Consider the following 19,606-nt stretch of genomic DNA (forward strand, 5'->3'; position numbering starts at 1 on the left):
GCTGTGGGTGACCCAGAAAAGAAAAGCCACTTCTGAGTGCAAGATCATTTTTCTTCACGCACCATCTCTTCCATGCAAGGCGACAGAGGGAGTTGCGGTAACATGCAACAAATGCACCCTAGCAAATTTGCTGCATTGCTTCTTTTCTGAACAAAATTGCATATCTGTGCAACAAATGCACACTAGCACATTGGCCATGTTAACTCGCTTCTCTTCTGAATAAAATTGCATATTTGTGAGCAGGAAATAGTAGGTGGAATTAAAGGGATGGTAGGGATTGAGGGCATGGATCCATAACATCAGGTGGATTCCCAAGTATGCAGAACTAGTCCTATGGATCTCACTGGATCTGGCTGTGCTGCCATTGCCCAGTGGGCCATTGCTGGGGAGCAAATGGAAGCATCCCAATCTTGAAACACCTCGCCACACATTACTGAAAAATCTGAGAGATTTGGGCACGTCTACACCACAAATTCAGGCTGCATCCATACTGCAGAAATACAGTGCGTCTTTGGTATCAGCTGGGGTTCAGTTCCAGGATCCCCCATGGATACTAAAATCAGTGGATGCTCAAATCCCACTACATACAATGCCACTGAAAGATCATGTTCCATATGTAAAATATACAAAATCAAGGTTTGCTTTTTGGAATTTATATATTTTTAAAATATTTTCAAACCATGGATGCTTGAATCCATGCAGTTTGACACCTTTTTAACCACCATGGTTCTGTGCTATTAAATTCTGGGACTTGTTGTTTGTTGTGGTCCCAGAGCAATCTGACAGAGAAGACTAAATATCTCACAAAAGTACAAATTCCATAGCATTGGGTCATGACAGTTAGAGCAGTACCAAACTGCATTATTTCTGCAGTGCAGATGCAACCTATGTCAGGATTAAGAGTAATTCCTTTTCCTTGGAGAATTAAGGGTCATTCTTTTCCCTTGGCAGCTGTTCTGAGATGGGCCTAAGTAAACCCTTACACGAGAGTTGGCAACTTGCATCTCTCCTTTGCTGGACAACAACTCCTAGAATCCTTCTGATAGCATATGGTAGCCATTTTGAGTGAGCAATTGTAGAAGTTGCAGCCCACCCTCCCCCCAAAAAAAAACCTAATTATTTCCCAGTTTTGCTCCAGGGCTCCTTTCACAATGCACTATCATAACAGTTTGATACCATTTTAATTGTCATTGCTGCATCCTACATATCAATACTGGAAAGTATAGTTTACTGAAGCACTAGAGTGCTCTTGGAGAGAAAACAAAAGTACCTTCTGAAACTACAAATCCCAGCATTCCATAGGATAGAGAGATGAGTGGTATCAAAATATTATAATTCTATAATCTGAAAGGACCTCAGATCTTCTGGGACTGCAGCTCCCATAATCCCTCACCATTGGCCCTGCTGGATAGGATAGATGGAGGATGTGGTTCGGCAACATGTGGAGAGCCACAAATTGCCCATCACTTCTCTAAAACAATCCTCCCCTCTTCGACCTGATAATTCCCAGGATTCTTTGGGGGGAGGAGCCATGACAGCTGTAAAACCTGAGATATGTTTGTAGGGTATTGGCCTCACTTAAAGGGCAAGAGCTCTTTTGCACCACCTGGTGGGAGAAAAAGGGAATGCATTTCCAAAAGCCTGTGCTCATGTCGCCCTCTGGTGGACCAAAAAGGAGAAACGCCTCCATTATCCTTCGTCCGCTAAGTTGGAGAAAGGTAAAGGGACATACAAAGTTCTACTCCTGCAGCCCACGGGGCCAGGAAGGGGGCACCAAGGGCCGCTCATAGGAAAAACTGGGCTAGTGAGGTAGGCTGAGGAGTCAGGGGCGCTGTCCCCTCATCGCAGGGCCCTCCCGCAGCATCTCCCAGCAGCTTCTGACACCGGGCTTTGTAGATGTCTCGCTCGTGGGCCACCCGGGCCATCTCGACCCGCAGGGACTCCAGCTGCTGGGCCAGCTGGGACTTCTCGGCTTCTAGGACGTGGCGCTGCTGGACCCGCTTGAAGCGGCAGGACTGGGCATAGCCACGGTTCTTGAGGGTGCGCCGCTTCTGCTTGAGGCGCTGCACCTCGTCCTTTCCGAAGCCACGGAGCTGCCGGTTGAGGTCCCGCACAGACATGGAGACCAGCTGAGCATCGGAGAAGCGGTCAGTGAGCAGTGGAGGAAGCTGGGAAAGATCAAGAAAGGAGGATGAGGGAGATGAATAAATAAATGAAATAATGCATGTGAATAGGAAGTTGGATATAAAAGCACCACTAGATATTATCAGCAAGGGCCCTTTCACACTGCTCAGTTATAGTGCCATGGTTCCACTTTAAGTGCATTGGCCACATCTTATGAGATCATGGAGTTTGTAGTTTGGGAAGGCATTAGAGAATTTTAAATGTTGGTGGTTGTTGTTGTTCTTATGTGCCTTCAAGTCATTGTAACTTATGGAATCCTTAAGGCGAACCTGTTGTGAGGTTTTCCTGGAAGGTTTGTTCAGAGGTGGGTTTGCCTTTGCCATCCTTTGAGGCTGACAGACTGTGACTTGCCCAAAGTCAACCGGTGGGTGTCATGGCTGAGCCGAGATTCGAACCCTGGTCTCCAGAGTCATAGTCCAATGCTCAGACCACTACACCACACTGGCGCTCTTTTTAAAATTTTAGAATTTTTGAAATTCTCTAAGATTGAGGAGGCATTAGAAATTTTTCACTACTTCCTCCCTAAACTACAAATCCGACCATAGAATGGAGCCATAGCAGTTAAAGTGAAAGCAAAAGCACTATAATTGTGTGGTGTGAAAGGGCCCCTGCACTATTTGCTCTGAAGACAATTCCTGGATATCTTTCACACTGCACCGACAACTTAAATTGCCATTGTTCCAGTTTATGGAACCCTGGGATGCTTAGCTTCATGAAGTAGTTAGAGTCCCCTAACAGAGATCTCTAGTGGGTTGCAATTAAATATACAAATACCAGGATTACACGTCTAAAGTGGGATCAAAGTGCTATTGTCGAACAGTGTGAAAAGAAGCCAAGGTTGTGGGCAAAACTTTTGAAGATAGCACTGGCAGGGGGCTTATGGGAGATGTAGTCCAAGAAAACTTCATAGTGTCAGCTACAAGTGACCATGACACAAGAAGGCCACAGAAGCAACACATTGTGGGCATTGTTTGAAGCAATAAGCATCTGGGGCCTTTGCCACAGAAACCACTATCCATACTAGCTGTTTACAGCACTTTGATAGTGCTTTAAATGTCATGACTCCATCCTAGGAAATCTTGAGATTTGCAGTTTGGTGAGGTACTCAGAAGCCCCTCAGAGAGCTCAAATGTTGTTGTTCAGAGAAATGGGGTAGGGCCCCCCATTAAGCTACAAATCCTAGTATTCCACAAAATGAAGCCACAACAGTTAAAAGTGCCATCAAACCACTATATTTCTGCAATGGGGCTAAAGCCCGAGAACTTGGAAAAGTCTCTTTTGGGGTGGAAGCTCTCAAAATCCACCATTAACTTCCAGACTCAACTTTCTTTTGCTTTTAGAAACAGATTTTTATGATCTTTGCCATCTTATGCAGCCCTTGTGATTAAAAGTCTATTTTCATCCCTATCCAAGACTTCCTCTTGCTTTCTAAACAAGTAGCGATTGACCTGGCTCCAGTCCGTTTTGGGAGTCCCAGATATAGGCAAATATACTCTGTACTGTACATGCTCAAAGAGTTTTCATTTTCATTGCTCACACAGCTCGCAACACTGCACATGGATCCCAACCTTGGGTTTAGCTCAGGTACACAACTTTGACCTCAAAAATCTAACCCCCTAATCCCAAAGATTTAAGGGCAGGTGGTTTATTTAGCCACAGGGCACTTTGCATGGGCTCAGAAAGATTCGGCATAAAGTCATGTGCTCTGAAATCAGGTCTTCAAAACAGAGCTTCGTTTTGGGATCACGACTCCCAGAATCCCCAGCCAGCCTGAAACTTCTTCCTCTCCGCCTCATACATGCAATACTTGCCCCGCAATCTTTGCTCTTCACCTTACCTGCTGCTGATCTCCACCAAGCCCTTCTGCTGCCCCTACGAACCCCTGGAGTTGGGGGGTGGCTCTGCCACGAAGGCCCCCTTCCATCATGGGGACCCCCAAGAGAGCTTCCACGGCCTCATCCAACCCAGGCATGAGCTGGCCCTCAGGGTTGCCCCCTGCTGCGGCCAACGTCTGGTGGAGCGTGGCCATCCAGTACAGCTCTTCCAGGGTGGACTTGGGGTCCCCTCCAGCTTTATCAAAGGTGGGCGAAGGTGGCACTGAGCTGCAGGGGGTGGAATTCAAGGAGGAACTGCCTCCTGGCCTGGAGACCTCCTGTTTCACCTCAAACTTCAGCAGGTCAAAGTCGTCCAGGTAGTCCAGGGCAAGAGGGCCAGGGGTCAGGGCACTCATCCTGAACAAGAGCAGAGAGAAAGAGAAGATTAGAGAAACAAAGCTGAGCTCCCCCCCGCCCCGACTTTGGAGGATTGGAGATCTGATTAATGGATTATGTTCATGGCACAAAGAAAACAGCATCCTCTTCGTTATTGGTCAGGGATAAGGTTTGGGTCCCTTGAGCCTTCCTGTTTTCCCCCTTCTGTACAACTCATCCATGAAAGTCACACTCTCTCAGCCTCAGGGGAAGGCAATGGCAAACCTCCTCTGAACAGACCTTGCCAAGAAAACCTGAAGATAGGTTTGCGTTTTTTTGTTGTTGTGTGCCTTCAAGTCATTTCTGACTTACAGCGACCTCATCGTCGGGTTTTCTTGGCAAGATTTTTCAGAGGGGGATTGCCATTACCCTCTTCTGAGGTTGAGAGAGTGTGACTTGTCCCAGGTCCCCCAGTGGGTTTCATGGCCGAGCTGGGTCGGAAACAGTTTGATGACACAAAACAACAATAAAATCCAGCCAACACAATGCCTTATGGTCCTGCACATGGCATTAATGTGCTAAGCAAATGACACGCATTACATCCTACATGGAGCTTCTGATCAAAGCATGATGACTAGGCTCTGGCAAAGCAATCATTCCCAAACTCTGCTGGAGAAAACTGAAGCTGGATTGTTCCAGCCCACATTTTGAATTAACAGATTTGCACCCAGAAGTTGGCCAGAGGAGTTCTAATGCATCAGATGTATGGACCGGCAACGCATCCAACACCTCTCTGACACTCACACACAGATTTCTAGAGGCAGGACACAGGATCCCACCTTCGATAAGCACATTACCCTGTAAAATCCCACTCAGATTGGTGTAGCAATTGGCTGCTCTGGTGAGTAGGCATGTAAATTTGCCAATTTTTTCCTCCTCACGTGCAAGGACATACAATGACCACCGTTTATTGAATATTTCAAAGCATTCTGGATAATCATTCTGCACATAAATGCATGTGGAGTTTTTTTTCCTGCACAAAAAAAATTTTCTATACAAAAAAACATTTATTTTCGTGTGCAGAAAAAACAGCCACATATTTTTTTCGATGCAGAATAATCCTCAAAAGACAAGGAGAATATTATTTCCTCATTTTACACACACACACACACACACCACAGTTTTTGGAGACTTACATTTTTGGACCTCACCTTCCCAAAACCCCTAGCCAACAAAACCAAGATTCTGGACTTTTTGGGTACACAAAAATGCAGCTTTTCCAAACTGCCCCACTCCTAGAGATTGTGCCCAAAGAACTGTTTCCTCTTCCTTCCCATTCTGTAGCCAAGTGATCTCTCTCTCTCTCTCTTGCACATACACACACACACATATACGCACATACACACTAAACACACGCACAGACACACACACACACAGAGGCATCACTGGTTCTGTAGGAGGTGGAGAGATTGTACTTGTGGGCAACAATCTTCCCCAACTTACACTTCATCACAAAGCTTTTGCTTTGTGATTCAAAATTAGTGCCCAAAGTTCTTACAGTTTGTCTGAACTTCTACCAGGCTTTAAGACAAGTAAAGTAATTTTCACTCCACACATTTTATGGCCAAAGCCGTTCTTCCTCCACTATGCCCATTTATGATACATTGTCAAAGGAGCGCTCTCATGTGGGTGCAACAAACTTGTGAGATAAGGGTATCAAAAGGCTAACATAATATTGTGCGCTTGGTTTGATCATCCCAGTGAAAGGCTTCCTCTCTTTCATTCATTTTTCTTCCGATGCACACATACAGTATATGCACGCGTGCACACACACCTATGTGCCAAGCAGCGTATCGGCTCGCACACTTAGTTTCCTGTCCATATACAGTCCCTTGGCCTACCATCCTACTCACTGTGTCTTCGTCTACCATGGTCATATCCTTTTTCAAAAAATAAATAAAGGATTACTGAAGGCTGCAGCCTTTACACTTTCAGTGGTGAACCCCCAGGGACTTACTCCTGAGGAGAACTATTTCTAAAGTCTCTGTAAAGTTTGCCAAGCTGCTGGTTTCAGGCACGCATACATCTGAGTGCATACATGTAGGTCTTAGGAGGCGCATACATGTGGGTCCATTCCCTGCCTGCAGTGCCCATACAGTCAAACTTCTCCTGTATCTGTCCAGTTCTTGGAAAAGTTTTAGTTTTCAACAAAACCTCCAGAATCCATCAGCTGGCTGGTGGATTATAGGAGTAACAGTTAAAACAACAACAACACCTTTCCTAAACTATGCCATTTTAATGCTGTGACGGAAAAAACCCATTACACATGATAACCAAGACCTTTGCCCTGGCAGGTATCTTGGGGCATAAAACCTCCTTCGGTACCCACCTGTTTGTTTGGGGCTCCATATAAATCTTCTTTTTTTAAAAAAAAAACAGTACTTGGGGGTCCTGTAGTTTTCTCAGGCTAGTGTGCCCCTGTGCCCTGGTGCCAGGGGAGGGTGGCTGGCAGCTGCCAATCCCGGAGACCAGAGTGAGGCCACTGGGGTCCCATATAAAGCCCCAGGGCAGCTGAGCTCATTGGAATACATTAACAGCTAACCAATGAGGACCTTGGACTTAATGAGCACTGCAGGAGGAAAGAGGCAGGGATCTCCCCCCCCCCATCCATGCTCAGGCCTCCTCTTCCTCCCCCCATAAGTGTGGGATGAGTAAGCCAAGGGTGTCCTCCCTCTCAGCCTTTGAAGGAGTCATTTCCTTCTGCTCTCCACTTCCTCCAAAGCCGAGCAGAAAGTGGGCACGCTTTGGTTTCACGTTCTAGCAGCCCAAGCTGTCTCAAAATGTTCTGCTGCCCGAGGCAAAGGAACCAGACAGTGTTGCCCATCCTCCCCATTCCATTCCAGATCCAAATTTCAACATTGGCTGTGTGCCCTGGTCTAACATAAGGAGGCACAAGTCAACAGGCTGCCTGGCATGCACATCTCTCCCCTTTGATGCTTTGATGCCCATACCTGCCACCCCCTGGCCTCTGCCCCCAGAAGCAGGCAACTCTTTTTGCCAAATGGTACAGGCCAGTTCCAAAACCAGACTACAATAGATCCTTGTTATCCACGGGGTTTGGTTCCAGGACATTCCGTGGATACCGATTTTATAATTTTATATTTTGTATTTTGTAATTGTATTTAGTATTCCGTTGATATGGTCAGCTGACTAATCATTAAACTTGTTGTTGTTGGATACCGAAATACATAGATGCTCAAGTCCCGTTAAATACAGTGGCATAGGAGTTTATCACACAGGACAAATCCCATGCAGAAACAAAATTTAAACTGAAAATTTGCGAGTTGTTTTTCAGACCACGGTTAACCCAAACAGAAAGCTGGGGGGGGAAAACTCATTTGCGGGATGTTTTTCAGATGTTTACATGAAAGAGAAATAATGTGAAAATAACCCGAAAGTGAAGTTGTCAAAACCAGCTCCTTCTTACTTTCGCTAAATTCTGAAAGTACAAAGGAGCTTTCTGTTCGGATTATTTTTGCATTATTTCTCTTTCATGGCAATGCATCTGATAAACAACACCCAGATTTTAAAATCCCGTTTCTGCTTGGGATTTTGCCACAGCACCCTCTGTGTGATAAACTCCATAGTGACATCGTGTCCCTTATATAAAATGGCAAAAACAAGGCTTGCTTTTGGGAATTTATATTATTTTTGAATATTTTCAAGCTGTGGATACCTGAATCCATGGATAAAAAAACCATGGATAAGGAGGGACGACTCTTTATTCCCCGTTTGACAACAGAGATGGGCAACTGAACAGGTCCTGGGGCCACTGGATGCCATAAGATACTCAAGGGCCTCCTGGACTATAGGAAAATCATTTTTAAGTGGCTGAAAGTCCATTTCTAGTTCTCAAAATTGGCAATTCTTTGAGGTTACACAGTAGAGGAAGGCCATGCAACATTCACTCCAGCTCTCACAATTTGGCAATTAATCCTCTACCATCCCACTTTTTCAGCTGCTTTTAAAATGTCCCAGTTTCTCTCTTCTTCTCCCACATTCTCCTTTATCATCAGCTTACATAAATTCCTGCAAATGGGGTTCAAAATGCAAAGTTTGCACTAAATGAACTCAGCAGAGGCGAGAGAGGAGGAGAGGACGGATGATATGTTGCCATTCTCAGTAGATTCAGGCAAAAGCAAACTGCTGCAGCCTCTCCTTGCTTTTGTGTTCATCCTCATTCACAACTTTTGCCATCTTGACCACATTCTGATGTTTCTTGGCCACATGTCTCCTGGTTTTCACCTGTGAGATGTTGGAGGATATGTTGTAACCTACTTGAAAAGTAAACAGTAGCACCTGAAGTTTTCAAGGACCAGCAATTTGCCCTTTTTTTGGCCCCCCCAAAAAAGGTGGGTTTAGGGATTCTGGAGTTGTTGATGGCTGCTAAAGCATCCTTAGGGGCTGGATTTCACCCACCCCACTCCTCCTAACTAAGGAATGTCTTTTTGATACATGTTTGTTTGTTAATTATTGTTCCCCGTCTTGATCCGTGATGAAAGGGTGTGTGTTAAGGTATTATTTATTTATTTATTTATTTAAAAAACCAACAATCACGGATCAAGACAGGGAACAATGTCAATTAAAAAGGCATTCCGTAGTTAAAACTCACATCAATTAAAAGGACAAACAAGATGTGTGCATATTAAAACAGTCTACATTTAAAATTCATCATTTACCATTCACAATTTTAAAATCATCTGAATAAGCCTGCTGTAAGAGCTCTTTTAAATTCGGAATCTCTCCTGGCAGGTTATTCCACATTCTAGGGGTGGCTGATGAAAAAGTCCTCAATTTGTGTTGGCACTTAATTTTCTGGAATATTTCTGCATCTTGTTGAGCACAGTATGGTCCAAATCCCTTTCACCCGCATCCGTTTCTCCCCTCAGTGAAACCTTCCATCAGATTTGCCTTCCTTGCAGCTCCAAGTTGACACAAATGGTTTTTAAAAACACAAATTCAGAACAGCCAAAGACCCATTTCTAGGGCTGTGGTCATGTGCCATCAAGTCATTTCCTATTCGAACCCTGGCCTCCAATCATAGTCCAGCACTCAAACCACTACACCATGCTGGGTCTAGGGTTCCCAGACTGAAAACCGGAGGGATGAAAACCATCCCTTTCATGGTTGTAGAGGATCATAATGTTGGAAGGGACTCCCAAGGGCCATCCAATCCAACCCCCTTCTGCCACTCAGGAAGACACCATCAAGCCCTCCTGACAAATGGCCATCTGGCTTGTGTAGTAGAGGGAATTTTTGCAGGCATTGCTTTTTCCCTGATTGTGATACAACAACTGCTAAAAGGTCCTTCTCTACACAACCTTTAAAAGTACAGGACCATCTCTGGTTTTCAATCTGGCAAACGAAAGCAGGCCAAAAACGCTGCAGAGGGGGCTTATTCTGGATCCATTAAGCCAAAGAAAATGGATGACCGCTCGCTGGGACACCGTAAAAGTCACAGCTCAGGCACCCAGGGGGTGCGGGCAGGAGGTGGACGTTGTCTGAATTCAGCCCCGTGGCCCCGTTGCCATGACTTCTATCCTGGCCTACCCCTTTCCTAATACCTAGCAATGGCCAGAACAAAAGGACCAAGTGGCGTTGCTAACCTTTTGTGACAGGGGATTCTCGGCCTATTCAGGGTGACGTCAACCTGTCATGCCAGGACCGGCCACCCCTGGCGTGACCTTCCCAGCTGACCGAAAAGGACGGGGGGCACCCAGGCTCTTGCCAGGGTATAGCAGCTCTCTTTCTTGCTACTTTTTCCAAAGCCCTTCTGTCATTCCCCTGCATAGCTTTGGGACATATATACTGGATCCCACTTTCTATCTCTACTTTTCTTTCCCATTTTACATTAATTGCTATGGGTTAAACTACCATGAGAAAGCTAGCATGGTGTAGCGGTTTGAGCCTTCAACTATATGACTATGAAAGCCAGGTTCGAATCCCAGCTTGGCCACTGGGTGACTTCGGGCAAGTCACACACTCTCAGCCTCAAAGGCAATGGCAAACTCCCTCTGAAGAAGCTTGCCAAGAAAACCCCATGATAGGTTTGACATGGGGTCTCCATAAGTTGGGAATGACTTGAAGGTACACAACACACACACACACACTACATCAGAGCAGAGAATTGCTAGGAAGCAGACAAAAATTCAACAAGACAATCGCTTTCGCTGTAACAAGGTGGGTTTTGCCCATCGCCCACATACAGAGGCTGGTATTTTTATTATTAAACTTTTTATGGTCAAAAACATAAGCATTCTTAACCATCCATACAGCATCACTTGACATTACATTACACTGACACTTACACAGAACAAAATACACACACTATAGCAAAATCAACCATATACGCTTGCACTTTAACAACTTCTTAGTGTAAATTGGATTTTTATATACAAATTATGATTAGTTTGGGCATATAAAAATCTACATGAGGAGGCTCTGTATGTGTGTTTGAGTGCAGATTTCAGCATTTTGATTCTGCCCAAAATTTCAGTTTGGGAATGTAACACCTCTCAAGAACAACCACTAGGAAACACAGCCTTGTCACAGAAGGAATGGTGGATAGAAATCCATGTCCCTCACGTCATTCCTGGCTCAGTTTGGGCGATTACTGCCAGGGCATTGCAACCGCTTCAGAAAAGAGAATAGACATCACTTTGCCTGTTGGATTTCTGTCAGTCATACAAACAAAGTACAATAACATCCAAAATCCACAAAACAGTGTTCCCTTTATTGGCCAACCCAAATGCATGTTACAAGCCTTTGAAGCTCCACTGGATTCTTCATCAGCCAAAGATATTAAAAATCATACAAGTAGTTAAATTTATAAAAGAGCCCAGCAGGAAGGGAGGCAAGATGGTCAAAGAGCTTAAACTCCAGCAAAAAAGGCTTTGTAGTTTTTACCAGAGTAGCTGAAAGTATCTGCGAGGGTGCGCATTGTCAAACATGTGGCCATCCTTCTGCTTCTCATGGATTTGTATGGCTGCACATTTAGAGGGAGGGAGAAAAGATGCAAATAGATGCAAATATTCCCAGAAAAATGAATACAAAAATTGATGCAAGTATGCAAAAATCTGCATCAATTGGAAAAATACATTTATGTGTAGACTAGCCCCTAGTCCAGTGATGGCGAACCTATAGCACATGTGCCAGAGGTGACACTCAGAACTCTCTCTGTGGGCACATATGCTGTCGCCCCAGCGCACAGTTTGCCAGAGTTTGTTTCAGAAAGCCAGAGGCACATGGCACTTTGCAATAAATAAGTGGGTTTTGGGTTACAGTTTGGGCACTCGGCCTCTAAAAGGTTCACCATCACTGCTCCAACACTCAAACCACTACACCATGCTGGCTCTCTTAACAGAATCCATGTACAATTGGCCCTCCACATTTGATTATTTGCGGTTTTGATTAATATGTCCTCTCTAGGAATGTCTAGGTCCTTCAGCGCAACTCTACCAGAAGTTGACCATAGAGTTGTGCTGGAGTATCTAGAAGTTCCTAGAGAAGACACTTCTCTAGGCATTTGTTGGTCCTCCAGCATGATTCTATGATAAACCTCTGGCAGATATTGACCATGGAGTTGCACTGGAGGACCTGGAGATTCCTAGAGAGGTGTTCTGTCAGGTAGGTGAAAAAAGTGTTTTTTGTATTTGTGTTTTTTCCACATTCATGGGGGTCCTTCATCCCTAATGCCAGCGAATGTGGCGGACCCCACTGTACTCACATTGGGAATGGAGCTAGGTCACTATAAACTGATAAAACCTCATGTGTTTATTAAGGTTCAGTTTTATCAACTTAAGCAATATATTGTATGACATGACAGATAAGGAACCAGATCACAGCCCTATTTCCCCCTCACATGTCTGTTAATAAAACTGAGCCCGCTTCAGGATCTATTCTCCGTTGAATTGGCCAACCTTTCAGTTCCTCCCTCCTCCAAAATATTGTGTCTCCCCCCGAAATTGTCTCGACCTTGTTGACCCACATTTCTCCCCACACTTAATCTGGATGCGGGTGACACCTTTAATGGGCGCTCAGTCCAGCCAAACGGATTGCTCCAACCCCGAACCCATCCCAATGAACCCCCTGCCGTCATCCCAGCAAACAAACACACCGATTAGCCGGGTGGGGAGACTTTTAATGGGATCAGGGAAGTGGGCCAGAAGGGGAGATTTCTCCTGCTGGATCAGCCAGGGGTTAAACTTTTAACCTCGACAAAATCCATGGGTCCCCATATCCCACCCACCCTCCTTTCGGTAAAGAAGACCGGATTATCTCCCCCAGGGCTCTGAGGGTTAAACGGTCGGGCAGGGTGCCAGAAGGTTTGCCCAAAAAGAGGGGAATGTAATGCCCCCCTACAAAGTATGGCTGCTGCCATCTTGTCTGTCAAGGAATTATCTTCTTCTTCTTCTACTACTACATCATCATCATCATCATCCCACTGCTTCCCCAAAATTGGGCCTGAAGACAGTTGTACTTGTACACAAGTACAAGAGAGTTCAAAATAGAAAGTCAATAGAATTAAACAAATCACAATATTGTAAAACTTTAAAATATAATTCCTAAAAAGTAAGTAAGCAGTTTAAAACTTAGTACAACGTGGCTAAAGGCACACTAAAGTCAGCAGAATTCAATGAATCACAATATTGTAAAGCTCTGAAACACAACTCCTAAAAAGAGAAAAAGTGGTTAAAAACTAAGTACAGTACAATGCAGCTAAAAGTGGTCTGTTTTGGGACAAATGAAAGAAAAAGGCAACACTGGTGGATAGCCTGCAGTATTTGGTCTAAATATCCTTAAGGCACCAGATACCATCCGATCTTGGAAGCCTTCAACTATAAAAGGAACTAAAAGGTACAGGTATTCTACAAATGGAGTGAAGTTATCCCTGAGTAATCTTCAATGCTGCTTGGAGATGCTAAGATAGAAGGTGGGATGGAATAAATATACAGTGAACAAAATAAAATAGATATTCTTTATTTTTAATTCACATATAAATAAATATGGTACATAAATAACATGGTAGCTTAATATGCTTAGAGAGGCAACAGGATGTAGTGTCTTGAGTGCTGGGCTGAGGCTGCTGCCATCCTATAGAATTAATGCAGTTGGTCTTCTCTTTTAACCATCATGGCTCCATCCAATGGGGTCCTGGGATGTGTAGTTTTGCTGTAGCTAAATGTTTCGCCAAACTACAAATCCCAGAATTTCATAGCATTGATCCATGGCAGTTAAAGCAGTGTCAAACTGCATTAATTCTGCAGCACAGATGCAACCTTGAAGGGCCAGCTAGTTGTCAGTGAACCTGTTTGTGAGTTTGTACATGTGTGCGCATTATGTGTTGGATGGCCAACGCAGGGTCAAAGTTTCTCCTAGTAATTCTCCAGCCTCCTTCTCCGTCAATCAATCCATCAACCTCGACCAGAGGTTAAAATGTTTGAGAAGGGCTGAGATTAGGAGAAAGGGGAGTGTTTCCAGGAATTACCCGAGCGAGTTCCCTACTGCAACTGCTTCTAGCCAAAAGGGAAAGCTGAGAGAGTGAAACAGACCTGGAGGAATCCTGGCATGGAGACATAAACCACGAGACATAAAAGACCTAAGGGCACACCTACACTGTAGAAATTTTGTTTTGTGAGATAGTTAGCCTTCTCTGTCAGAGAGCTCTGGTGCCACAACAAACTATAAACCCCAGGATCCCATAGTTTGGAGCCACAGCAGTTGAAGCGGTGTCAAACTGCATGAATTCTGCAGTGCAGATGCAGAATATAGTCATTTAAAAGAAAAGGGGCAGCACTTTCCTTCTTTCAATGTTTTCATTTTTCAGAGAGGAACTTATGGGGAAATGTAGGATATGAATAAAATAAATGAAAGAATAATAACTTTACGGAGGAAGTAAAAATAAAAGTAAAAATAATGATTACAAAATATACTGACAATTTATATCCAGTAGCGACAGAACATGTTGCTCTTGTTGTTCTCTGCTTTCAAGTCATTTCTGGCTTACAATATGGCCGTTAGCAGACAAGGGAAATTGGAAGTATAATCCAATGGCAATCCAAGTGCAATGATGGGGTTTCATGTTATTGCCTGATAGACTGCCATGCGCAAATTCGGGCAATGGCATGCTATTTTTGGGCAACAAGAAGCCAGTTCGAACACAAGTCACATTCACATGAATTCACTGAACTAGCAAATTCACGTGAATGTGTTCTGGCCCCACTTTCTTTTCATTCGAAATTAAGAGAAATTCCTCACGTGTGATAAAGTCCAAGGACAACCCTGAAGTTTTTCTTTGCAGAATTTGTTGAGAGATGGGTTGCCATGGCCTTCCTCTGAGGCTGAGAGAGTATGACTTGCCCAAGGTCTCCCAGTGGGTTTCCATGGCCCATTGGGGATCCGGACCCTGGTCTCCCAGTGTCCTAGTCCAACAGTCAAACCACTGCACCACAGAACATGTTACTTATAATTAATTTAAAAATTACAAAGACTGGGATTATTTTGAACTATGGCTCATTTATGGCTCCTAGTATTTGACCTTAAGAGTTACAATTCAGTTTGGGAATGATTTACTACTACACAGTAAAGACTAGTGCCTCAACCCATGGGTAAAAATGCCATCCTGTATCATACCCGTGTTGTAGATGTATAGGATCAAGGGGCTGCATCTGCACTGCAGAATTAATACAGTTTGACATTGCTTGAACTGTCATGGCTCTTTGCTATAGGTTTCTGGGATTTGTAGTGTTGTGAGCTATCTACCCTTCTCTGTCAGAGTCCTCTGGTGCCACAACAATCTACAACTCCCAGGATGCCATAGCATGGAGCCATGACAGTCCAACAAGTGCTCTCACCTCTGAGCTACGGATCTGTTGCAATGGCTCCGCAACCCTACATCCCTTACAAATCCAAGTCCAAATCTGGCACCAGAGCCCTCTCTTTCCTTCCTACAGACATGGTTTCCCCCTTCTCTCCCCTTGTGCGGATTATAGGGGTTAAAAGTTTAACCCTGGGACCCTCTGGCTGCTGATCCAGCAGGAGAAACTGTCCCCCTTTGGGACAAACTCATCCCATTAAAAGTCTCCCCAGTGAGGTAATCCACCTGTTTGTTTTTGCAGGCGATCAGGGACTGTTGTGAGGGATTGGATTTGGAAGGGGGAGATCAGAGCTCATTAAAAGTGCCACCACTCGCTGGAAGGATTAGGCAAGAAGGATTTCTTATAACAGGAAGGCAGGACACTTGAGGGAGGGCAGTAAGGCCTAGTAGGCAGCAGGTTTGGGACCCTGATAGTCCAGGGACAGGAATTCCCAGTCCAGCAGCCTCTGGTAAGAGGAAGCCGGGTCAGAAATGCTGCAGCAGAGACGTTACGGGAGATGCTGTGAACCAGGCTACCTGGGCACCCCCTTCTTCTGAGGTTGTTACCACTGTCCTGCTTATCACTCCTTTCTGTCTTGATCCTTTTACCCAGGTGACAGTGAAGGAGCAGGGCGATTATCATTAATCGGCTCATAACAGGCTCTGTTATTTTTATGGCCTCTTATCAAGTGTCTCCACCTCGGCTAGAAGTAGGAACACAGAGGGGAAAGGGACATGGAAGGGAATGGAGATGCGAGGTTCATAAACACAACCACTCTGTTGTGTGGTGTGTGTCTCTTGATATACTCAGCTGGTACTTTTTCTTCCAGCTTGATTCCTTAGCCTTTAAGAGCAGCATGCCAAGCAGGAATTAAGCAGGAGATGCTCTCCATGGCATGGTAATCAAGCGATTGGGGAAAGCTTTGTTTGTGATATTTTTGCCTATTAAGTTGCCACTGGAGTCACAGAGCATCTCTCTCTCATCCCACAGGTTTATGTTGTTGTGTTAACTACCTTCAAGTCAGTCTTGACTCATGGGTCGCATTCCCACTATGATTGAAAGCGAAACGCTAATCGGGTTATATGACTGTTGTTCCCATTTGAAACCAGTTCCGATCCTACTTTGATCAATGTCTGTCGTGATAAAGCAAGGCAAATGCCAAAAAAAACAAAAAAAAAAACAAAAACATACACACACACAAAACCCCCCAAAACCCATGTTTTTTCCAAACACTGGTTTCCTAGCGGTTCTTTTAAAAAGAATCAATTTTGAAGCATGTACAACAAGTGGGAAGGACAGATCTGAATCGCATCATTCTGGAGGGAGGGACTAATGGTAGAAGGTTGTTTACCATTCCTCCTCAGTTTTTGGTAGATCCACCATTCCCCTGCCCTTCAGCGCTGCCTTTGTGCTTGTGGGGTGACCTATGGGCACATGGTTTGTTTTTTTTTAAAATAAAAGAAAAATGGTAGATTCAATTCATTGATTTTGCAACTATTTGCTATCAGTGAGGCAAGCAGTTGCAAAACCAATGAAGCAAATCTTCTATCAATTTAAAAAAAATGATAGAAGATTCAATTCATTGGTTTTGCAGCTCATAGTGAGGCAAGTAGTTGCAAAACTACTGAATCGAATTTTCTATCAGTTTATTTAAAACACACACACACACACACAGTGCCTAAGCTGGACTTCCCGGGCTGCCACAAATGATTGGCATGCATTTTGAAGTGGCACAAACTTCTGGGGACAACAATTGTGCCAAAAAAGAAGCAATTACAAGGGGATAATTAAAAGATCCACTTTCATAGTGAGAACGACAGACCTTTTGGAATTGATTTACCAACACGGAACAAAGATAAATCGGAAACCAGTTTAAATGTAAGTGGGAATGAGCCCATGGTGGATCCTATAAATTAGACATTTCCAAGCCCGGTATCCTCACCGCTCTGCTCAGATCCTGCAGGCTCAGGCCCAATACATCCCGGGTTGAGTCTATCCATCTGGCATGTGGTCTTCCTCTGTTTCTACTGTCTTCTACCTTTCCTAACATTATTGTCTTTTCTTATGAGGCGTGCCCTTGCATGATGTGGCCAAAGTACGGCAGCCTCAATGTAGTGATCTTGGCTTCCAGAGAGGTTTCAGGCTTGATCTGTTCAAGGACCCATTTGTTTCTCTTTTTGGCTGTCCATAGTATCCATAGCAATCTTCTCCAGCACCACATCTCAAATGAATTGATTTTCTTTTTATCTGTTTTCTTCACTGTCCACCACTCACATCTGTAGATGGTGATGGGGAAATACAATGGCCTTTACGAGTCCAACTTTAGTGCTTTGTTTTATGTTTTACTCCTTAGAATCTTTTCTTGTTTTTATCGCTGCCCTTCCCATTCCTAGTCTTCTTCTGAATTTTTGACTGCAGTCTCCGTTTTGATCAATGATTGATCCAAGGTATGGGAAATTTTTAACTATTTCCATTTTCTCATTATCTAGGTTGAATTTGTGTAAATCCTCTGTTTTCGTTATGTTCAGCATATTTTTGTTTCCTTTATGTTCGGCCTTTGCACTTTCTTCTTTAATCTCCCTTAATCATTGTTCAAGTCTATGTTGTTTTCTGCTAGCATTATGGTGTGGTCTACATATCTTATATTGTTGATGTTCCTTCCTCCTATCTTTAGTCCTTCTTCTTCCGAGTCTGAACTTGCTCTTTGTATGATATATTCTGCATACATGTTGAACAAATAGGATGCTAGAATGCAGCCACAGATAATGCCCTCTCACTAATCTGGGCAAGTAATCTCTCTTCTCTCTCTCTTTTCTTTCCCTCACACTCTCTCACTCCCTGCTCCATAGACTCACTTTTAATATAAGTCTTTTGCATCCTTGCATAAGTATTGCATCAGGGCAATGTGGCAATTATTTAGATTTCCAGAAAGAAAAAGATAGAAAATAAAAATACAGGTTTCTAGACCTCATGGTTACAAAACCAGGCTTGGAAGGATATGGAAAAGAAGTGAAATCCTAAAAGATAAGGGTGGGGAAGGTTTCCATAACAATTTAAATCTGGACAGTACGGGTGGATGTGGAAGGCGATTGCTGTGGTTTTGTAAAGCAAAAAGGATCTCATACCCTGCAACTTTCCTGATTTTTGGCAGGGAGAGTCCCACTTTTTCAGCTGCTTTTCGAATCTTGCAGTTTCTCTCTCCTCTTCCCCCTTTCCCCTTTCATCCTGTGCTTAATTCAGTTGCTGCAAAGTGCAAAAGTAGTTTGCATTCAATTTACTCAGCAATGCAGAGGGGAAAAGAAGAAAATAGAGTCTTGCCTTCCTAATAGGCTCAGGCAAAAGCAAACTGCTGCAGCTTCTCACACCTTGTGCCTTCTTCCTCATTAGGGACTTCCACCATGTTGACCAGACTATGATGTTGCGTGACCACTATGCTGCCGTCATACAGGATGGAGCTGCATTGGGAGAAGATGTGAAGCCAAGAAGGGCCTGTGAATGGCTCAGGTAAGTCAGTCAAATTGCAGACTTATTATTTGGTCGTACTGTACCTCCACGTCATTCCCGACTTATGGCAGAATTATGTCGCCCCCCTCCTGGGGTTTTCTTGGCAAGGTTTGTTCCGAGGAGGTTTGCTCATGCTTTCCTCTGAGGCTGAGAGCGTGTGTCTTGCCCAAGGGCACCCACTGGGTTTCCATGGCCAAGCAGGGATTCAAACCCTGGTCTTCCTGAGTCCAACACTCTGGCTGCTAAACCATACTGGCTCATCTAAATCCAGTTGCAGAGGCTAAAAGTGCATAAAATTCAGATTGTGGACAGATCTGATCTACCTTCCTGATACCAGAATATTCTTAGATCAGAAACTTGGGGCCCATTCACATTACAAAAAAAATCGGTTTTGAAACCGATTCAATCACGTGAAGTTCCTACTCACCCCGAATCTCACACAAGCGAATCCGGGGCTTGCACACCCGTTTCGTGGTAAATGGCCCCTAGCGCGGGTCTTTTGAAACCGGCGCAAATACCGTTTCTTTTAAAAACCCCGGGTCCTGGGAATGAGAACTTTGGCCTCGATCACGATCGAGGCAAATTGAGGGAGGGATTTAGGCCAGAGGGTGGGCAAAGGGCAAGGCATTTCCTCCCCTCATCGGAGGGGAGGGGGAGGAGGAAAGAGCCCTGGGCAGAAGGGAGCAAGGGAAGGCATTCTTTAGGAGCCTCTTTTCCCTGCATCCCCTGCCCAAAGCCCTCTGTCACTGGGCATTCCTTCCCTTGCAGGAGGAAAAAATCAGGTCATGAACGGAGCTCATGTCAGGCAAACCC

The 19,606-nt window shown here is 44.4% G+C and overlaps 1 protein-coding gene across 3 annotated transcripts in view; it reads right to left on the reverse strand.

Annotated features, from left to right (window-relative positions):
• Positions 1 to 778: 778 nt before the first annotated feature.
• Positions 779 to 19,606, reverse strand: part of NRL (neural retina leucine zipper) — a 40,099-nt gene continuing 21,271 nt past the window's right edge. The window contains exons 1-3 of one of the 3 annotated variants that reach the window (XM_042476348.1): positions 6,763 to 6,898; positions 4,022 to 4,415; positions 779 to 2,168 (exon numbers count right to left, since the gene is read on the reverse strand). In XM_042476348.1, coding sequence (XP_042332282.1) covers positions 1,785 to 2,168; positions 4,022 to 4,415; positions 6,763 to 6,782 — 798 coding nt within the window. In that variant the 5' untranslated portion in view covers positions 6,783 to 6,898 and the 3' untranslated portion in view covers positions 779 to 1,784. Of the gene's footprint in view, positions 2,169 to 4,021; positions 4,416 to 5,569; positions 5,698 to 6,762; positions 6,899 to 19,606 lie in introns of those variants that run through there. The other 2 variants (XM_042476349.1, XM_042476350.1) reach the window with 2 other exon arrangements.

The sequence above is a fragment of the Sceloporus undulatus genome, chromosome 6 (genome assembly GCF_019175285.1).
Source record: "Sceloporus undulatus isolate JIND9_A2432 ecotype Alabama chromosome 6, SceUnd_v1.1, whole genome shotgun sequence".
Classification (NCBI taxonomy): domain Eukaryota; kingdom Metazoa; phylum Chordata; class Lepidosauria; order Squamata; family Phrynosomatidae; genus Sceloporus; species Sceloporus undulatus.